At 38.9% G+C, this 21,017-nt stretch overlaps 1 protein-coding gene across 6 annotated transcripts in view; it reads right to left on the bottom strand.

Moving 5' to 3' along the window:
* Positions 1-21,017, bottom strand: part of ARID1B (AT-rich interaction domain 1B) — a 339,818-nt gene that overhangs the window by 299,565 nt on the left and 19,236 nt on the right. For all 6 annotated transcript variants that reach the window (XM_054196537.1, XM_054196539.1, XM_054196541.1 and 3 more), the window contains exon 2: positions 5,896-6,090. In XM_054196537.1, the coding sequence (XP_054052512.1) occupies positions 5,896-6,090 (195 nt within the window). The remainder of the gene's footprint in view (positions 1-5,895; positions 6,091-21,017) is intronic.

Here is a 21,017-nt window from a genome sequence, read left to right as displayed (position 1 = left end):
CTAAATGCCCAGGAAAAAAAAAGCAAAACAAAACAAACAAAACCAACAAAACCCCAAAATAAAACACAAACAGACATATCCAAAAAAGCCTGTAAGAACACTCCCTCTCCCTCAAAAAAAAAACCCAAGGCAAATCAAACAAAAATTGAAAAACATACTTCTGAAGCACACGCTGATCAAAGCTTCACAGTCCCTTTTTATGTGTGTGTATGAAATGCATCTATCAATCTTTAAGAAAAAGCAACACATCTCAGTGTTTTGTCCTCTGCTGGTTGTTTTTGAGATTCAATCATATTGATTCATCCTCTGTTCCTGCAAAATAAATAGGCTAAGAAATGAAAACCTGCTTATTTTCTGTGTCTGCTCCCTTAACCAACCCTAACATCAACTGTGCCAAAAGCTGCTTAGGAGCACAAAAAATTGCTATCTACTCAATATTTTCTAGCTGGTGAGGGCAATTCCACACACAGAAGACAACAAACACATCACTTGACTAGTATTCACTGTATGCACGGCCTACATTTTAAGTTAACAGTTCAGAGCAAAACAATACAGAAAGCCCCACTTTCTTGGCATACTTCAATCTAGAATCGACTACTTCAATTCTAGAATTAAGATGATTTCAGAAAGTAACACACACACAACCAGCCACCCAGCAGTAAACACATTTGTGTTTGCTAGCTTTAAAACTCTACCTGCCAAGCCAACAGCCAATTGATTTCCTTGGCGTAAATTCGACATTTCCAATCTGGGATATTACCCAATACAAGCACTAAACCCCTTCCTAAATGAGGTAATCACACTGGTGCTGCTATAGTTCTGGTTGACTTGCAGTTTCCATTACAATAAATCCTTGCTGCACATTCCCAGAGGTTTTACAACTTCTCTACTCCTTTAAAAAAAAGTTACTCCAAGTTGAAACCGGCCACATAAGACTTACCAAAAAAAAGAATTAAAAAAAAAAGCAGCATATTTTCCTTAACCCGTAAAATAATCTGTACATTAAAAAAAAAGGAAAAAGCATTTCTCTGAATATTTACAGTTCCACTCTTAAAACTACGAAGACACTGACAACCTTTATTATTGAATTCTGAAAATCAAGAATATATAAAAAAAAATATGTTAAAGGGACAAGTGATTAGCACCCTTTAATCTTATACTATTTCTATAGCAAAAAAGGGAGAAACAATAGACTGAGGCTCAAGCCTGGTAACTACACTGCAAGCAGGCTCAAGGCAGTAAGACAACTGCACAATCAGTACTGAAAAGAAAAAGTACTGAAATACTCAATTTTAAACAGCTATTAGGAACGACTGTTGTACATATCCATACAACTATCTTTCATAAAGAATTTACTATGCGCTATAGCAACACGATCCTATTTACACAATAAGTTGTTGTTCCAGTCCATCAAGTACACAAGGAATTTTAATGCATCCTAAAAAAATCAATTAGGCAATGATCATCTGATTAAACAGGCACATCACACCATTGAATTCTTTCAAACATATTCATAAATCCAAACCTCCACACTTTGCTGAAAACTTCCAAAACCTATATGTGGGTATTTCAAAGAGCTGACTTTTAAGCTTAATGAATTTTAGCACAAAATTAAGTATTACATGCTATTAACATGAAAAAGCAACACCATCAGAAAATGGCAGAAAAAAATTATTTTAATATGTACTATTATTTCTAGTTTTAGCAAAAACTAGATGACCTTTAAAGGTCCCTTCCAAGCCAACACATTCTATGATTCTATGTTTTTACAAAGTAGCAGAAGGCTTTCCTACAGCACACAGCACTACAGCACAGAAACGCTTTGACAAGGCATTCAAACTGAAGCCAGAAACTGATTAGGGCATCATTGCTTGCTCACCTGAGGTCCAAAAGGGGTGGGGGGAGAAAAAGAAGTTAAATGAAAAGGAAATTATTGTCTTTATAATCAGATCTTATTACTCACACTATAGTGAAATGTATTGCAAAACCAAGCCTGAAGTTTGCAGGTGATAAGTATCCCTGCATATTAGGCTTCTAAATTTTGACATCACCTCTCTGTAATTCCAAGAAATACCTAAGAGATTAGAAACTGAAAGTTAAACCTGGAAGTACATTTTTCTCCTTTCTGTTTTCACATACATAATGCAATCTCCCTGAAGCCCTGTGTGAGGAGTCCTAATAATCCTAAAATTACATTCATCCCATGCAAACCAGGAGACAGAGTACATGAGATGATGAGATAGCACTATTAAGATTTACATGCAAGACCAGCATTTTAAAACCTTGGGATGCAAACACTGGCCTTGTTGCAACTTGTGTTTCAATCATGTTGAAAACTGACAACACAGGCACAGGTCAACTTGCCTCCCAGATTTCCCTTGCCTCCTTCTCCTCCCCTCCCATAGAAAGAGGATGAGAAAGACAAAAACCCAAAAGTTTCCTAACAACATAAAAATCTCTTTGTAAGTAATTCATTCACCATACATATTTATGCCTACTGACAAAAGAGACATAAACTGTCAAGTCTGCAATCCTATAAATTAAGTAGTAACACCTTCCTTTCTTCCATTTCCCCTTTTATACATGGTCAGAATAATTTGATTTTTAATCTCCTGATCCATTAAGATAATTTTACTCAAATCAGTCAAAATGCTTTATATATTTATTTGACTCACACCGACTTAACTGGGTATGCCCTTAAAAATTGAGAAAATGATGCAGCATTCTTCAAATTGCTTAGCATTTTGTCGCAACAAGCTATCACCCATCTTCACATGACAAATCTGGATCTGTTGTCAAGCATTGGAGAAGAAAAAGAAAACCTCAAATTACCATTAGCTTCATCAGTTTCACCTCTCTTTCCTACGAGCCTATGTATATATCTCAATGCCTTTATCTTTAGTTATATTAGCGAGTAATGCAAAATGATTGTCTGGATTTCAAATTTTGCCACTTATATAAGGCTTAGCTTTTTTTCTGGGGCTCGTCATTGATAACTCATGAGAGGTGAGTTCCAAGCTCAAATGCTTAGTTGATCTGGTTTCCCTCTTCACAGCATCCTTTGCAACCACATCACAGCACATATCCCATACTTTCCATACTCTCTTCAACATCCTGTGATTTCCACACAGAATGTTAGGAGAATTTGGGATTTTATTTGCACCATCCTGTTTGGTATCAAGCACGCCTAGGCCAAAGAGCAGTTACAAGAGAAAGTCTGCAGCATTATGTAGTACCACTTTTCCAACAGGCTAGCAGGCTAAGGTTGACACTCGTGCTGCAGATATGTAGAATGACTGCACCTGATAACATTTCATCTTTTTCATCCCCTTTAATCTTTCACTGCTTATGCCAGAGGCCTCCCTGCCCACAAGCTCTCTCCTCCACCTCTGGGCTGCAGGCTGCTATTCTCTGCTGCAACATGACATAGACCATCTACCTACATCTAGACAATTATCTTCATTTCTAACATTTCCATTAATTTTAGACAGCTCTTTAGGGTGTTGTTTTTCATCTTTATTTCTTCATTTGCAGCATCCTGCAGCACAGCCTCTAAGTTAAAATCTGTCAAGTCCCATAGTTCTAACCTCAAGCCACAACATCCACTGACAAAGAGCCAGACTTAACATTTCAAGTTCTTCGAAATTCAAAATTCTTCACAGTCTAACAAAAAACCTGCTCGTTTCATCCAAGGAAACAGAACTGACACCCTCAGCTATCTTTGGGCAACGGCAGACTATAACTTAAAATAAGAACAACCTCTCCCATAGATGTTTCCCACCCTTCCTACTGGTGTGGCACTTCCACCCTCATAATTCACCTACCCAACACTCTCTCTGCACAATACTTAAATCTGAGCACTGTATGTGTTTAAGGCCCAGTATTTTTTTAACCGTACAAGTTTTCGGAAGTGCCTTGCACTTCTGATAAATTCAATGTGACACTGTAAAGGACTCCAATTTCCAGAAAGTGCTGAGATTCATCTTCTGAAACTTCTGGCAATATTATTTATTTTATATATATTATATCTAGAAGTAGCTATATGCTACACAGCCAATTTTAACAAGCATAGCTAGGCTCTCCTTATTTAATATTCATGTCACAGGAGTAAAAATCCAGCCAGGAATCAAACTGTGGCATCCTGTGCCAAAGACAACTTACCACTCAGCTGGTAAGTTGGCAATTCAATTTACAAACCTGCATTCCTGCATTTTAATCCTTTGTAGAAAGGTGGTAATATATGAGCAATATGAAAAGAACTGGATTCAGATCATTAGAGGTTCACAAACCAAACACATGAAGCTTTGGAGGCTGTCCAAAACAAAATCATGCCTAGGTGGTGATGTCCGTTCAATAAAAATTCAATGTCATAATTATCCTCTCACTTTTTCCCCAAAGAGCATTAGTGCTCAGAACTGTGCTGCTGCTCAGCCAATTATATTAATGCTCTGAGAAGACGGATAGGGCCGGCAGCCAATCGCTGTGCCAGGTCACTGCCTGCTGACGGGTAATTTACAATTACCAAGCAATTAGCAAATGAAGTGAAAATTCAACACTCATCTCCACATAACGCAGAATAACTCATTTTAAATTTAAAAATATGTTTTAATAACTTCATTTTGGCTACAGCCACACAGAGAAAAATAAAGCCTCCTTTTTTCAATTTCTCCTCCTTTTACGACTGACAAAATGCTCTGCTGTCTGAAGCTAGCAACCAAATACATTGCTTGACATTTCTAAACTAAACCATCTCTTCCTTACCAGTAAGTATCTATTGAACAACAGAACAGAAAAAAAATGAAGACTCTTGATAATGGTACTATTCACCCAACTACTAGATTTGAAACTGTTATTTAATTAAGTGCCTGATTAACATCCTGTCCTGGTGGATGGATGATAACAAAAATTTTCTTTTCTTCTCTATATTTCACAATAAATGACATTAAAACAATGCTAATCTGCAGCTAGCTAGTTGCGCAAAACAAATGTCCTTTCCTGTTAATGATCAAGTTATTTCTCACAACAAAGTACAGAGCTCCCATTGCCTACACTCACATTCCTAATTTAAAATAAAGATTAGTAAAACATAATTTCTTGATAACCTTGGTTTATCCCCCTCTCTAGAAAACTACTGTATCTTCCCTACCTGAACACTGTAGTTGACCAATGAACATTGGAATTAATCTTCTTATAAGGGTAGGAAAAAAGTCATCAACAGTGAAATCCAAGTAGATAAAAGGAGATTCTTACATTTCCATGTCCTCTGATATAAAAAAAAAGTATCCTGACTTTAAGGAACTGGTAAAGGGGGAAAAAAAAAAAAAAAACCAAAACCAAACCACAGGAAAACCTACAAGCTCCTACCAAAAGGAGAGGGGAAAAAACAAAACAAAAAACACAGTACCACAACAAACAACAGCTGATATAAATATGTTACACTTTGGTATACGCTGGGCAACACCAGTCTTGCTGCACTGATGTCAGCTCTAGGTTTTCATCTTACATTTAATGCATCTACGCCAGAGAAAAAGAGAATTTAGAAAAAAAAGATAACTAAAAGAACACCAAAAAAACCACACACACAACTAAAAAATATACAAGGCTAAATTATAACAAATGGAAAAAAAAACCTGGTGGCATTTAACATCGTTCTCTCTCCAAAAAGATACCAGCAACACAGTAAACTTTTTTCTGACTGTATGAGGCTTCAGAAAACATTCATGCTGTCAATGTAATGTATTTACTTTTAAAACAGTCCTTTACCCTCCTTCTGCCCGAAAAATACTTATTTCTGAATATATTTTTTTTCTTGCACCCTCTGTGTTACCACAGTGTCAGAAGGGAAGAGAAGGAGAGGAGGGAAACCAAAGCAACACAGAAAAATCCTCCACAAACCTGTTGCTGTGGATACTGCATTCCACCCATGGCTGCGGGGGCTCGGCCCGGCATTCCCACGGGATAGCGCTGGGGGCCGGGAGGGCCGTAGGACTGCCCAGGGTAGGGGCTGCTCTGCTGCGACTGAGAGTGAGGGTTATTGCCCATGCCGTATAACTGAGGTCTCTTCATGACCATTGGGTCCATTGGGCTGCCCTGTTAAACACAAACAAACAAATATGTTAAGATACTGAAAGAAAAAGGTCAGAATAGTCACGCTTACCGCGGGCAAACTATACATGTGTTTTCTCAATGCTTTATATATCAAATATTGATTTGACATACAAACAGGCAAAGTACCATACATACTAATAGATGAGCTTGTGAACAGTGAGTTTGGGACTTCCATTGCACTTTAAAAAAAAAAGTAATAGTTTTGCACTCTACCTTAAGGATATCTCTTACCTACAGAAAAAGTAAGTACAATAACTGCCCAATAAATTTCAGCTTAAGAAATACTTAAGTATACTGTTGTAAACTGATTAGCATCACTGACTTTAATGTGTGAACATAAATAAAATCGTGTCTATCAGGAGAGACACAGTAGTGGGCAAGCCATTTAACCTTGAGAAAATGTCTGTTTTCTTACCTTGAAAAAAGGGAAAGTGAAAAGAAAATACAGTTTCCAAAAGTGCAATGCATACAGAACACTGTATTTCAGTGCTTTCATATGGCTATCATGTGAATTAATAAGTTTCCAGATCATAAGGCAAGTCATAATCCACATTTTACATGAAAGTTTATTTGCCTCCTTAATAGACCTCGGAAAATCCAAACTGCAATCACTGATGGAGGGGGAGGGGAGGGAAGGGAGGGAAGTTTTATTTTTAGACTTTTTGGCAGCACTTACCAAGCACCGTAACAGTTTCAGGACGGGTGTCAACCATTGTGTGGTATTACTCTCATGTTTTATTACTGAGGACTAACTGAACCAGAAAAAATATCATACTTTGTCAGGCGCAGCACTGTATTGTTAATATGACATCCATTTTTTAATTCCTGAGTGCCAGTTATATTCACAGAAGAAAGGGGCGGGGGGGGGAACTTTTAAAAAGCCTATCACAATCTCATCTTCCTGAAAGAGACATATTCCCCACCCTCCCCTCCCAGGGAAAAAAGACCTATTAATTCAGCCAGCCAGCCCACCCTCCCGCCAGGCGCAGGATTCCTTCCCGTGGCACATTTTGTACATATTTTCCTACAGTGTATTGTTGACCAGTTTCACTTTAAAGCCTCCTGTGTAACACGGCCAAGTCCTTCTTGGCTATTATATTCTGATGTAATAGTTCTTATTACAATAAATTACACACACCTCTCTCATTTCTTCTCTTTATTACCATTTGTACTACTAACGCACTATGGCTTTTTTTTGCCCCTATACACACAAGGTGTGTGCTCGCCAAAGAAGTCACTGCTTAATGAACTATTACATGTTGTTCTTCCTGTGTCTTTCCTGCAAGTAAATAACTCAAACCTCCTCGCTGTTTTCACTGTCTCCCCCCACCCTTACCAGTACCGATTTGCCAGGAATGTCACCAGAGCCAAATAAAGTATTCCAAATGTGGACACACTACACCTGAGGAGGCAGAAACAACAACCTCCCCCTCCTCACCCGACACCTCCATTCGCTTCAGAAGAGGACTGCCTTTTTTTGCCACCATAGCAAATTGCACATTCACTTCTAATTTTGGGGGAGTATTAGTCAGCAAATTTGCCTTTATTATTTGGCTTCTTTGTGGCCAGATTAGAAGTTTCTATTTTTCACCACTAAATGTCCCTGGGTAATTTACTATTTATATTTCATACTTTTCAAAATCAATGGTTCCCCAGCCTCTTCAGGCCACCTGACCCATAACAACACTCTCATTTTTTATTTTTTTTTTCAGGCCATCATGCACTTTCACCACACTTTTAGTTAAAACCAACACAAACACAAAGGTTCAGCAGATGAACTAGAGATTCCTTCTTATAGGGCTCCCAGGGGGACAACTTAAATTTCCTCCTATAGACCAAGATACTTTATCTATGCTTATTTCTGTGTTTTTATGTTCACCCTGTGCATCACCTGTCATATTCATCTTCTCAAATATAAATCCTTGTTCAAAGCAAGTCTTGAGTTTCCTTCACAAGATTCTCACGAAGCCCAACAGCATTGTTCAATGCCATCATCTTCTGTTTCAGGATATTATTTCCAGGTCTCAACTCCAATAACAACATTTACTCAAATTCAATGTTAATTAATTTTGAGTGTAATATTTTCTGTTCCGCATCCAATATTTAAATATAATTATAAACAAGGCACACAGACAGCTACACAGCTAAAACAGGCTGACACTCTCCATTATCAAGACTATTTTCAGGTGCACATAAACTTTGCCAAACTTCAAGCATTTAGGCTGAAATTTTCCAGGCCATATGTATGCCTGAGGCTGAAATTCTTTGGAAAATTCAGCAGAAACAGTTCAGCTATGTCTTAGAATGAGGTCACAGAAAAATACATCGTTTATGTTCTTACATAAAACACTTAAAAATACCTCTTGAATACCACGCTTTGGGGCAGAGAATTTTAATTTGCCGGGGTGACATTGGACTTTCAACAAAGTCGAGGTGTGCACCCCTGTAGAGAGAGCACCTGAATGTCACCAGACCGTGAGGAGCGCAGGAGGAAGAAATGGAAACATGCAAGTGGCACTGTGAGACTTCATCAGAAGAGTCACAAGGTGTATGGAGGTGGCCTCCAATTTGCCAGACAAAGGGAGAGGGACAATGGGTTAAGAAAAGCCACAGAGACAGAGCGGAGACAGAAGTGGGGCAGGAAGAGTTGAAGGGAAGAGGAGGAAACAAGGTCAGGAGGTGACACAGATACAGGCCAAAGAGTCTCTGTCCTCTGCACTAGTGACCGCCAAACAGTGGAGGGTTTCTTTTGTGCGTGTGTGTGTGTGTGTGCGCGCGTGCTAGGAGAGTGAGCCTCACCACCACTTCAACCTTCTTCCCATTCTTCTCATCAGCCTGCCATCTCTTCACTTCTCCTTGTCCTCCCCAGGACCGCTGCTCCCCTTTCCCTCAGGTGACATCCCTCCACTTCAGAAAGGTGGAAGGATAAAGAGCCTGAGATATTGCTGAAACTCCAGACTGTAGATGACCCATACAACGCTGAAATTGAGGGGGCTGTGGTCACGGGATATGGGTAACAAGGGACCTGGGCGTACTCAGAGCTTACTGTGGACACTGTGATTGAGGCACCAGGATCAAGGACTGGAGATAATGAATATGAGATGGCTAGACTGAGAGAGCAGTAAATATCCCCAGGCAAATTACTGAGACAACCCAGAGAAAGCCACTCTAGCTGTTGGTGCTGCCTGTTCCCTCCTCCCTCCAAGGTCTCAGGGGAAGAACAAACACTACAGAAGAATCCTCTGATCATCTTTAGGACTGGAGCAGAGAGACAGAGAGACCCAGCGAGGAAGCACATCTCATCCCATGCTCTGACCAGTCCCTACAGAAGGTGGTAATTCACCACTGCTATTTCTGCCCCCCTTTAGATTAGATCCCAGTTGTCTGTACAGTGAAGTTCAAGGTTAAGACGCCCACCAGTGGTTCAGTGGCTGTCAGCTTGCATCAGGGCAACCCCAAGCACAAACACAGGCTGGGCGGAGAATGGACTGAGAGCAGCTCTGAGGAGAAGGACCTCAGAGGGCTGAAGCACCTCTCCTACGAAGACAGGCTCAGAGAGCTGGGGCTGTTCAGCCTGGAGAAGAGAAGGCTCCGGGTAAACTTTATATTGTCTTCCAGCACTTAAAGGGGGCCTACAGGAATGGTGGAAAGGGACTCTTTATCAGGGAGTATAGTGATAGGAGGACAGGTAACAGTTTTAAACTAGAAGAGGGTAGATTTAGATTCGATATTAGGAAGAAATTCTTTACTGTGAGGGTGGTGAGACACTGGAACAGGTTGCCCAGAGAAGCTGTAGGTGCCCCATCCCTGTAGGTGTTCAAGGCCAGGCTGGATGGGGCTTTGAGCAGCCTGGTCTAGTGGGAGGTGTCCCTGCCCATGACAGTGGGGTTGGAACTAGATGATCTTTAAGGTCTCTTCCCACCCAGACCATTCTATGATTCTGTATTTCTGCAAGGCAAACCAAAAACAAATAGCCAGCTCTTCCCCAGATTTAAGAAACATTGCCATTGCAGTGTTAAGAACTGTTGGAATTAAGTTTGCCCTTGTAACAGTAAACACGTCTCCTTCACAGATGTAACTGTATCAGTCTTTAAATACATGGTCACACTCTTGTCCTCACGGGCAGCAGATGTGCCTGCTCTCGGCATCAGTGGAGGTCAGCTCAGCGAATGGGCTGCTGTGCAGTATTGGACCAAACACTTCACCTATTGTATGGGTAGTGAACAAAGCAGAAGATGGTCTTACCATTAAGGTAGCTGTATGCTGCTCAGGCAGAACTGGAGTCTACCCCTGCATCTGCCACAGTTTTTCATTAAAGCAAAAAAAAATAAAATTGAAATTTACTGATCTAATGCATCCCTCATTACCTGACTTGAAATCACAGGATTTAAGTTGCAGAAAATGCTGCTTATCTATCTATAACTGCAACTACTTTTGAATTTAAGAATTTGACGACAGATGTGCCTTGAAGCTGTTTTCAGAAGGTGGATGTTCCAGAAAATTTAACCTACAGCCATCATAAACAGGCCACCCAAACTTCCCACAGCAATGCCTCAGTTTCCTAACTGTAAAAACAAAAAACATCATCATTTCTTCACCAGAGAGGTGATTTTAGAATTTAATATGACCATGATCAATACCATAGAAAACTCTCTAACAAAAGAACAAATTTTGTCTTCAGCGCACAGTGAGAAAGACCTGGAGCCATACATTTAAGAGCTGCTCACCCAGTACCATGTGTCCCATACAGTGGAGGTAAAAATTTAATTATAACTTTTTCCAACTTCAACGCATGCACAGTTTTCAGCTTTGGCATACTTTTAAACTGAAAGTTTCATTTTGATAGCACCAGTTTCTTTCAACCACAATGCTTTGAGAAGTTATTGAGAAGGAGTTGTTAGTGGAGAAATACGCATTATAATCTTATCTAAAAGTTCCTTTAACATCTATTAAGTTCAAACATTTTCTTTAACATCGGTTCCAGCAGTTTTCAAAGACAAGCTTTGTGTGACAGGGTGATCATGACAAGTATCAACCTCTTCATGTTGTAGGGATCAACAATCAACCTTTCCACACCAGCTCTCTAACATTTTCCAAAAATGACAGCATTGCTGTAACTGCATCACATTCTTCTGAAACCCAGTGGGCATGTATGACCATGAATGGATGATGTGTATGTTTTCACATCTTCCATGCCTTTACTTAATTTTATTACATGCTGTACAGCAAAGTTTTAATTACTTTTTAACTGTTATTTTAGTGACACTGCTGTCATCAATATCCATTTATTTCCTTTCCCTTCCTTTACAGAAGAGTCCAGTTTTTCTCTAGTGCTATTTTACTCCCAATACACACATTACCTTTTTACCAGTTTAGCTACTGTTTGCTCATGCTATTTTTACTGCTATATTCTGCCAGGCAAGCCTCAATGAATTCTGCCTTTTGCTTCTGATTCTGCACCTCCACTTCAACTTGCTGCATTTCATTTAAACTTTGCATAGATCTGCAGTTCCTCAAAATACCTCAGTCTTGTTCTTTGCTTCAGTCCACAGTAATATTGTAATTTATAACCCCTTTCTTATAGTGCCTATCTTGTGTCAGTATCAGATTCATTTGAACACGTAGTATCAAGCTTTGTAAGAACAGAGCATTTCATAAGAGTCTTGCCTATTATGTGCCTTGTGAGCACATTAAAACACCCAACGGAAGGTTTGCTAATGATTTCAATAGGACCAAGGTTTCATTCTCGGTCTTTAGATTGACAGTCCAACCATTAAGATAGAATGTGAAAAAGCCTACATTGCCTACAAATAGTAACTGACAACCTTTTTCTGTTATCTGCTCCTTTTTTTTCAATGTTTTGTGTAAATGAATGCATAAATTCAGCATCCCTCCTATATGCAGAAGAATTAATATCCTTCACCCACTTGTAACCTCAGTATCACCACCACTTCTCTCCTCATAGCCAAAACAATGAAATAAATCACCTAACCCTGAAATACCTGGACATTCAATTTTACCGTTTCTAAAGTGGGGGGGGTGGAGAGGGGGGGGAAAACAAACCCCAAAACCCACTACTGTTTTCTCTCATCACTTAACCAGTGTTTCCCTAGGTATCTCGTCTCTGTTTAGATCTGAGGAAGGGTGCACACTAGGGCAACCTGAGCAGCAGTCTGATCAAGACATATTGGCTCTTCCTTTTGGGACGTTACTGATATTACGCATGCATTACACATACTCCATTAAGTTATCAATATACAATTCACTTCTAACACCAAAATCTTTATTTGAAATACATTTATGAATATGAACAATGGTCATATGAATATGAACAACTGTTTAAAGATGCCACAAAGAACCCCACCACTGAAGTCTCAAGGCAGGGGAGAGTACAAGACACTTTACAAGGGTCACAGTGGGATTCAGATGCGACGACAGAGCTCTTACACAAGGCAGGCAGAGCAATTCACTACAAGACAAGAGTATTCACATGAGATATAACTACTCTTCAAGTGAAAGTGTGCTTTTTTGTTTGTTTAAACAAAAAAAATTGAAAGAAGCCTTGGTTTGGCTGACAACACCAAATGCTGCAATTTAAAGGGACTATAAGCCACAGCACATCCCAACAACTGATGCTACATCATTTGTGCCTATAACAAAACAACATGAACTCAACACTTTCGAGTAGGCTTGCCCTCAAACTCCTAGAGCTACTGAATACAATAACTCTTTGTTTATTCATTGATCTGCAGCCAAAGTTTCTGTCTCCGCATTAAAAAAAAAAGCCTCTTTATTAATACCAAAGCCTTGAAACCTCATAAGACAGCTGACAATCAGCTACCAACATTCCAAGAAAGATGGGCATGGAGCTCTCAGCTCTAGGTCAGGCACCAAGTTACAAATTTATCGCTAGAGATAATCACAAGTATTCACTATAATACAATGACACAGCTGGCATGAGGACACAACTGGGGAAAAGATAATCCATTCCTAGATAATGCCATCATTTGTATGAACATGTATAAGGACTCCTCAGCCAACATTTTTACACGACAAAAGCGTGAGTATCAAAACACAACTCTCGTTACACGTGTTTTAAATATCCATTTGAGAAAGATACAATCAAGCTTTACAAAAGTATTAATGTATAGCGTTAAATTCTGTCTTCCATTAACAGTGAAATCTAAGAGGTGACTGGCAAACATGCTTCCTATTTTTTTTAAGTAGGAATCCAACTGTCTGTACTTCAATAAAATTTAAATAAAAGAAGCCAGTTGCACAAACACAACAAGAAATAAGCAAAAACAAAGAGCCAAGTTCAACATAAGCCTATGATGAAGGAAAATCCAGCGAATGAAGAAGCATACACTGGCAGAGATTAAACAAAAATAGCAATTTTCCTTGTCTTAAAGGTTTTGCACATTGTCTAATTTCAGCTGCAGGGAGACATCAGAAAGATAATTTCCCACTCAAAACTGAAAGTACTTAGAAAGGGGAAAGAGAAAAAAAATCAAAGTGATGTCCCACCAAAAATGAACTACTACTCCACTAGAACATTTACAAATAACTATACAAGCAAGTGTCTCTGTGGGGCTGAGTAGAAGGACGTATGCATGCCTGTTCTCCAGTTTTCTTCTGGGTCCTCTTTAACACAACCTGAAAACTGCAAGGTCAGTGAGTCAGCCATTCTCTAGTTATTATTTTGTAGATAGATAAACCTAAATGACTATTGAAAGAACAAATCACAATGAACACAGCAAAGAAACCTGTTTTTAATGAAGTATACACAACTAAACTCTTCAGTTGCCACTATGAGTGCTCACAAAGGTTAAGACAACATCAAAAAGCAATTAGACACATTTATCACATCTGATGGCCAAAACAATCTGACGAGTTCACATGGCTATAGAGCTCAGAACTGCTGCCCTTCAAGTTGCCTTTGTCACCACCAACTACTGACATACAGGTTATATGCTGACTGCTCTGAAATCAACTGAAGGTGTGTCATCTGTCCCCATCACGCTTGAACTCTCAGCCTTCTCCTGTAACCCACCTTCCTGATTTCAAACTTCTTCCAGAATTACTTGGGAATTATCTTCCTGTCTTTATATTTGTTTGCCACAACTCAGATGCTCCATACAGAGACCACCTTCCCTTAGGCATGCAGCAGCTCTACTCCCCTAGAAAAAATACTCCCCAACAAGTTAAAAGTAATGTCTAGTGCAGCAGAATTTAGGGGTTCTTACAGATGTCTCCTAGCAAACTTATCTGTGACCATACAACACGCCATTGATTCCAGCTGCTTTTCCTACTTGCTGCCAGATCATAACCATGCTTTACCTACTTCCATCCACAGTCCAGCTTCTGAACTTAAAACTGTCCGTGTAGGGTGGGTTTGCAGCAATACAACAGCTTTAGCACTGGAGCATGAGAGAGATGGGCACAGTTCTCAGTCTGCCATTTCTGCAGGCAAATAGTATCCCTTGGCAGGAGAGCAGGGCCGATAGCAAGGGAAAATAGTATCTTAAAGTTCTCAGGCTAGATTCACTACAGGATGTCTCACAGCCCTAAGGCCTCCTCAGTAGCCAATGCTATGGCTCAACAAGGAAGAGAAAATCCATTCATAAACCCAGAAAACTGTAAGTTAAAAAAAGAAAAGCCCCACCCAGACTACCAGTTACTTCTATTTTGTCTGGCAATGAGGTTCTCAGCTTCCTAGACAAGTAAACACCTTCACTCACTGTGCATGGCTGCCATCTGGAACTCAAAAAAAATTCCCTTACCTACTTTGTACAGCTCTTACACAAACACAGGGTTAGACGGACAGAAAAGGATGTACTAAAAATAGTGTCCGTCAGGCAAGGAGCAGAGAGCAGCCTCGAATGGAATGAGGGGAGCTCTGCAGGACGGCTCCCTGCAGAGAAGTGCTGGAGTAGGAGGGGAAAACGAAGAAAGTACTGAAAACTAGTAAGTGACAGAAGGGGGTGGGGGGATAAGTGATAGAAATCCCACGTCGACTTCAAATTTTAAAGAGAAATCTTCCTAAACCTAGTAAATATTCAAGTGGATCTGAATACACTTTCTCAGTTACTTGGCTTTATTAGCAAAAATAAAATTAAAGATTAGATGTATTTAATTGCCAGAGAAAGCACTAGCTGAGAAAGTGACATTATGGACACTGGGGAGATGAGTGTACCCACAAAACGGTATAACCAATCACAACTAGGTCACAAGCCAGAAGTACATACAGTTAGCTCCAGATTTTTTCCACTCCAAGCGTTATATATAGTTCTATATTAACACGCACACACAAAAAGGTATGCTGGTCATATATCCTCAGCATTTATGGCAAATTATTAATCAAGTCCCACCTGAAACAATTTGTTAAATTGATTTTAATCACTGGGCCTCTCATGTGAAGCTTTGTATAATCAGCATTTCATTTACAAAATTAATTGCCTGATTGATTCTCAAGAGGCAGTAGCTGTCATTACACTGCTGTCATAACTTTTGAGTAGGGGTGTCACAACACTGAATTCTGACAGTATGAAGAGCACTGCTATTTAAAAATTGAGGGCGGGGAGGCAGGGGGGAAACAAATACAGTGATTTCACAGAATTGCTCTTTAGCCCGACAGAATGTTAAAACCATTTCCCAGCCGTTTCAGCCAGCCTCCCCGTTTTCCATTCATTGAATAATGCGCTACTCAGCTATTCAGTCTCTTTTCTTAGAGGCAGGTCCATTTAATTCAATTTTATCATAGTTGCGGTTGCATAAAATGAGTTTGTTGTTGAATATACAAAAGATTTAATCACAGGCTGCTCTTAAGGTTATTTGTAGAGCAGAGTTTGACTTTCAAACACATAGAACTTTTTTTTTTTCTCCACATCAACAACCTTCTGGAAAGCTATTTTCAACTAGAGTTTTTTGTTTTTAAATAGAGCAAAGCAAACCGTAACTTTACAGAACTTATCTAGGAGCTCCTTTAGAAAGCTTTTTTTCTCCCCCAGCATTTTAAGCTATGTATAAGCCTCAAAGCCCTGTCAAAGATGGAAGCAAAGCTCCTACACTTGCTGTAGCTACTTCTATACCCCATCGCTACTACATTCTTGGAAGAGCCCAGTGCTCCAGAGAGTCGGCACAGGCCAGCAGTTAGGGCACTAAGTCATAAGACAGGGCTTCTATTCCTGGCTCAGCAGCTGACCTGCTATGCAAACATGAGCACAACACTTCACCTTTCTGTGACTGGGTTTTCACCAGCATAATAACAAGTATTATACGCACTCTTAACAAGGAACAAGACATGAAGACTTTGGGGAGACTGATGTCAGTTATTATCAACAAGAAATAGGACTAGGAGTCAGAAACTGGTAGACTAAAGGAGGGGAAAAATCCTCCAGAAAGTTTTAAAAAGAAGAAATCGCATTGCCGGCTGTAACAAGGTACTCTAAACTTCCAGAAACCTACCTTCAAAAGGAAAAAGGGGTCTGCAAACATCTTTAAATAAATAGGAAAAAAAAAAAACCAAAAACAAAAAAACAAAACAAACCAGAACAAACACCTTAAATTTCTGCTAGATCACTTGGAACACTATTAATGCCTTTGAGAAATTGACCTATTTCTAAGAGAAGTCCAAAAATAAGACCCTCAACTTCTCAAATTCAACCTTATACACTAAATTTCATCAAGTGCTCCTGAATGAAACATATTTAGAATTTCTAGACCGTGCTCTGAGATTACACTATTACAAAAAAAGCAATTGACAGCTCTTCAAAAACTGAATTATACCTACTGCTGGCATTTGTAATGGACCTCACCAGAACACAATTCCAGAATAAATCAGAGTCCAGGTAACACTAAAACCTTGCAGATACTCTAGAAAACACAGAACCTCTCTTCCCTTCCCACCCATCCAGTTCTTACTGTCATCCCTGACGGCTGTCCTACACCTTTCTGCAAAGCGCTCTGCCACTCTCTTCCAGGCACACAGCGCAAGTTGCTTTGGTATGAAGACTCTAATACAATTTTCTTCTCTTTTTGCAGGTCTCTGAGTTCTTGATGGATAACATGGGGAGAGGGAGCACACCAAACCAAAACACACATACAAAATAGATAGGATACTTGGATAAAGACACATAAAAGGATAACAGAAGGGAAAACTCCACCAGGCAAACACAAAAGCAGTTAGTTGTTTTCCGCTTCCATAGCCATAACATGAGACTGCAACTAAGGGAAGTTCAAAAAGTTCTGGCCACATTGAGAAATGGTTACCAAAGACTTAAAAGTGACATTCCTCTGCGACACCAGGAAGAAAAGAAGCTCAGAAAAAGAAGAAAAATCAGTGACCCTACTCACTCAGTCAACCAAGTGATAGTACACTGGGACATTAAAAAAAAAAGTGTAAAGCACTGACTTTCTGTATTCATTGGTTTCTAGCCTCATAGCAGGTAGCTTACTCATTAATCTAACATTTTCTCTTTTCAACCCAAACTTTTTTTTTTTTAATTAGGTAAGAAATTGTCTTAATTAAATAAGAAAACAGGGGAATGCCCCTAGCTGGAGCCAATATATGTAAAATTCCTAAAGGATATATTTAGGATCAGGATAATTGGAAGGCAAACTCAGCTCTATAACAGAAGCCCTGCCACTTCTTCAACTGCCAACAAACTGCTTCTCTTGTAACATGTTTTCTATGTTGAAATTGCTTCCCACAGAGGCTCAAAAAACTTGACTGTAAATAGTGCAAAATGTTAAGAGTTACCTGGAAACTAACCAGTTCACCTTTTATTACCATCGTTCCATAACTGTCTCTGTATCATGTTGGTTGAACATCATAAAAATCCACTGTCCCAGTTAAGAGACATACCAGCAGCACCAGCGCAGTCCAAGGGTCAACTAGATACAGATAATGAATCTGGGACTATTGGACTAGACACCCATATTGTGGAGCTGGAGCAAAAGAATTTTGGTGAGGACCTGCCTGTGATTATTTTGCATTTATATGATCTTCCTCATCAACACAGACACTATCAGGAGCTAAATTTCTGGGAAAGAGCAAAACAAGCAAAAATTCACCAGCAACAGATGATTTAAAGCATTAGAATATAGCTTTTTTCAGTAGTTAAAATAAGAATTTAACTCAATTTTTTTTTTTTTTTTACTTTAAATCAATCACCAGAATGAGTGGAAATTGTCATTATTGATTAAAAAAATTTAACAGGTAAGTAATAAATTAAAAGAAACAGCAGACTAAAGGTCAAAGCCCCTGTATTACTTGAGAACACAATGTGATTGGAAACCATGAATTCACGCACATGCCTACATTCACACCAGCTCTTTTGTATAATGTAACTGATTCCCAAGTATCATTTTACAATTCTGATTAGGTCTTACAAAAATCTTGTTTATTAAATTGCTTTCTTTAGGCATGCATAGCTGCTAATTTGTTTCCAACTAAATCATGTATCATCTGAAAAAGATTACATTGCAACAGCAAAACAACACTCCTGGGATCATGCTTCATCTGGATTTTAGAATTAGAAGGACAAATATTACAGGAGTTGTAAATTTCCTGTTAAAGGTGGTGGTGAGAACACCCTGCAACAGGGTAATTCCAAACAGAACTATTAGTGTACTTAGCACATAGCAGCCATACTAAGAGATACACACAGCAAGTCAAAAACTCAAAGTATTAAGGGATCTGTTCAGCTTTAAACTTTAACTTCTACAAGAAGAAAAAATATTGCTCTTTAGATCAACATTATGCATTTATACAAACATATTTTGTAAGTACAATAAATAACAGTTGCAAAAAAATTAAAAGCTGTGCAGATCTAAAAAGATTATCAGCTTTAATACTCACAGGTTTTAAACAAAGTTAAAAATTTGCAGAGATTTGGGAGTAACTCCTAAAGAACTCTACTTAACAGACCTCCAAAAACATGTCTGGATATTAACATAAAGTTCCCTACGGCTTACTCAGCAAAAAAATTCTGACCTGGGTTTAAACCAGGTTGAATTCTGGTTTAACCCTAGTGCCTTCATCTACCTCTCACTCAAAACAGACAAAAGTTGCTAAGTCTTCACTGCTCTTTTCTCAACCACTCCAAAAGTGACAAATTCTTCCACCACACTGGCAGACTAGAAAACATGCTAGAGCATCTAAGCACAAAAAAACCCCACAGACATACAATGCACACACATGGATAAGAGCAGAAATAGGGAAGTAGGATTAATCATGACTACAAATACCTCTGCAAAAAATTATCGTGGATGTTCAGAACTATGTGCATGGTTCTAGCATAATTACTATCCAGAACTTTCAGTTTCTATACAAAGGCGGCACATGTTTTCAATATACAGCCATAATCTTCTTTTAATATCACACTATTTAAAATTAAATTAAAAATCAACATGTGAGACATATCTGGTCTGAGAAATGTGAAAGCAGGAAAGCCGATCCACTTCTTCAGTCTTTCTCATCCAAAAAACCATAATTTAACAGGAAATCTGACTATATCATATTCATAGAATTTCATCCCCTCTCCCACAGCAGAAACCATTATTTTCAAATTCCAACTGCCTGAAAACTCTTGGCTTCTTTCCATTTCCATGCCCACCTCTTATTTCCCAGTCCTCAAGGGAGCCCACATCAGCCATCATGTGAAAACACCAACACAGCTTTCCTAAGAGCACTTCAAAGAAACTCCTTTATTTGTTAAGGGAGGATATTCAGGATTAATGAGCCCCCCTTGGGCACAACCCAAAATACGGCATTCCAATCTTCCTAAAATTACCAAATCTAGAACAGAATTAAAATTAACCATCAGATTAAATGGGAAGAAAGAGAAGGAAATGACTGCCTTCAAAACACTGAAGCAATACAGGTATGGGAAATCTTTCCTGTACGTCTGAGTAAGCTATTTCTGAATGCAACAGCAATTTGAGTATATTTACATCCCATCTTCCTCCCTTCTCTAAGGCTGCAACTTACAGCAGCTTCTTCCTGCAGCTGATGGGGGCTGAAGACAGTTCATTCTGTCAAAATCACTTGGCCTAGTCAGAAGAGGTCATTTAGCAGCAAAGACAGATGTTTCTCAGCTGATATAACTAAAAGGCAAAATAGAGCAAACAAGCCCAAAGAGTCATTTTAGCAACAGGGTATCTGCAATTCCAATTTTAGGTATTGTTCAATTTAGAAAGATGTTATTCATCCGACACTCATTTGCAAACTTCAATTTAGGATTAAAGAGCTGCAGAGACCACATGTAAAATTCTGAAACATACATTCTATTTATTCTTCAAAGAAAAAAGAACTTTTCTTAAAGCCACATTATTCACTTCATATCTAACCTGGCATTTCAGCTAAACCCAGCTCTTCTGCCAACTACGATGATTTCTTGAATACATTCTTCCCCTTCTCACTTTATACTCCTACCCCTAGATTTTTTTGCTCAGCTCTTTCACACAGAAAAATAAATTGAATAAAAAAAGGAAAACTGAAACTGATTATACACCAGAAATACTGTCAAGGATGAAAAGGAAATGCTAGACATTTTTAAACTAAACTGCTCAATGCCCAAGAAGATGAGACACTGGTTACAAAGTTAACACAGAAAAAGAATAATTTCAAGAAAAAATACACATGAACAACAGACTGCCAGTTAAAATTATAAATGGACATTACACTCAAAACATCATTACAAAAACATCACAAACTACACAAACATCATTAGACTATTTTGACAGAAAACACTGTTTCAAAAGACGAGAAACAACAACTCAGATACTTGAAACCACCTTGTATGAATCCAGGTATACTCATACCAATTCTATGCCAAGTTCAACTTGCACAAAGCTTTGCGGGCAGAGGTGGGGTGGGGGTAGCGTATGTATAAATAAGTTCTTTT

The sequence above is a fragment of the Rissa tridactyla genome, chromosome 3, assembly GCF_028500815.1.
Source record: "Rissa tridactyla isolate bRisTri1 chromosome 3, bRisTri1.patW.cur.20221130, whole genome shotgun sequence".
NCBI lineage: Eukaryota > Metazoa > Chordata > Aves > Charadriiformes > Laridae > Rissa > Rissa tridactyla.
This window is presented reverse-complemented; position numbering and strand designations above follow the sequence as displayed.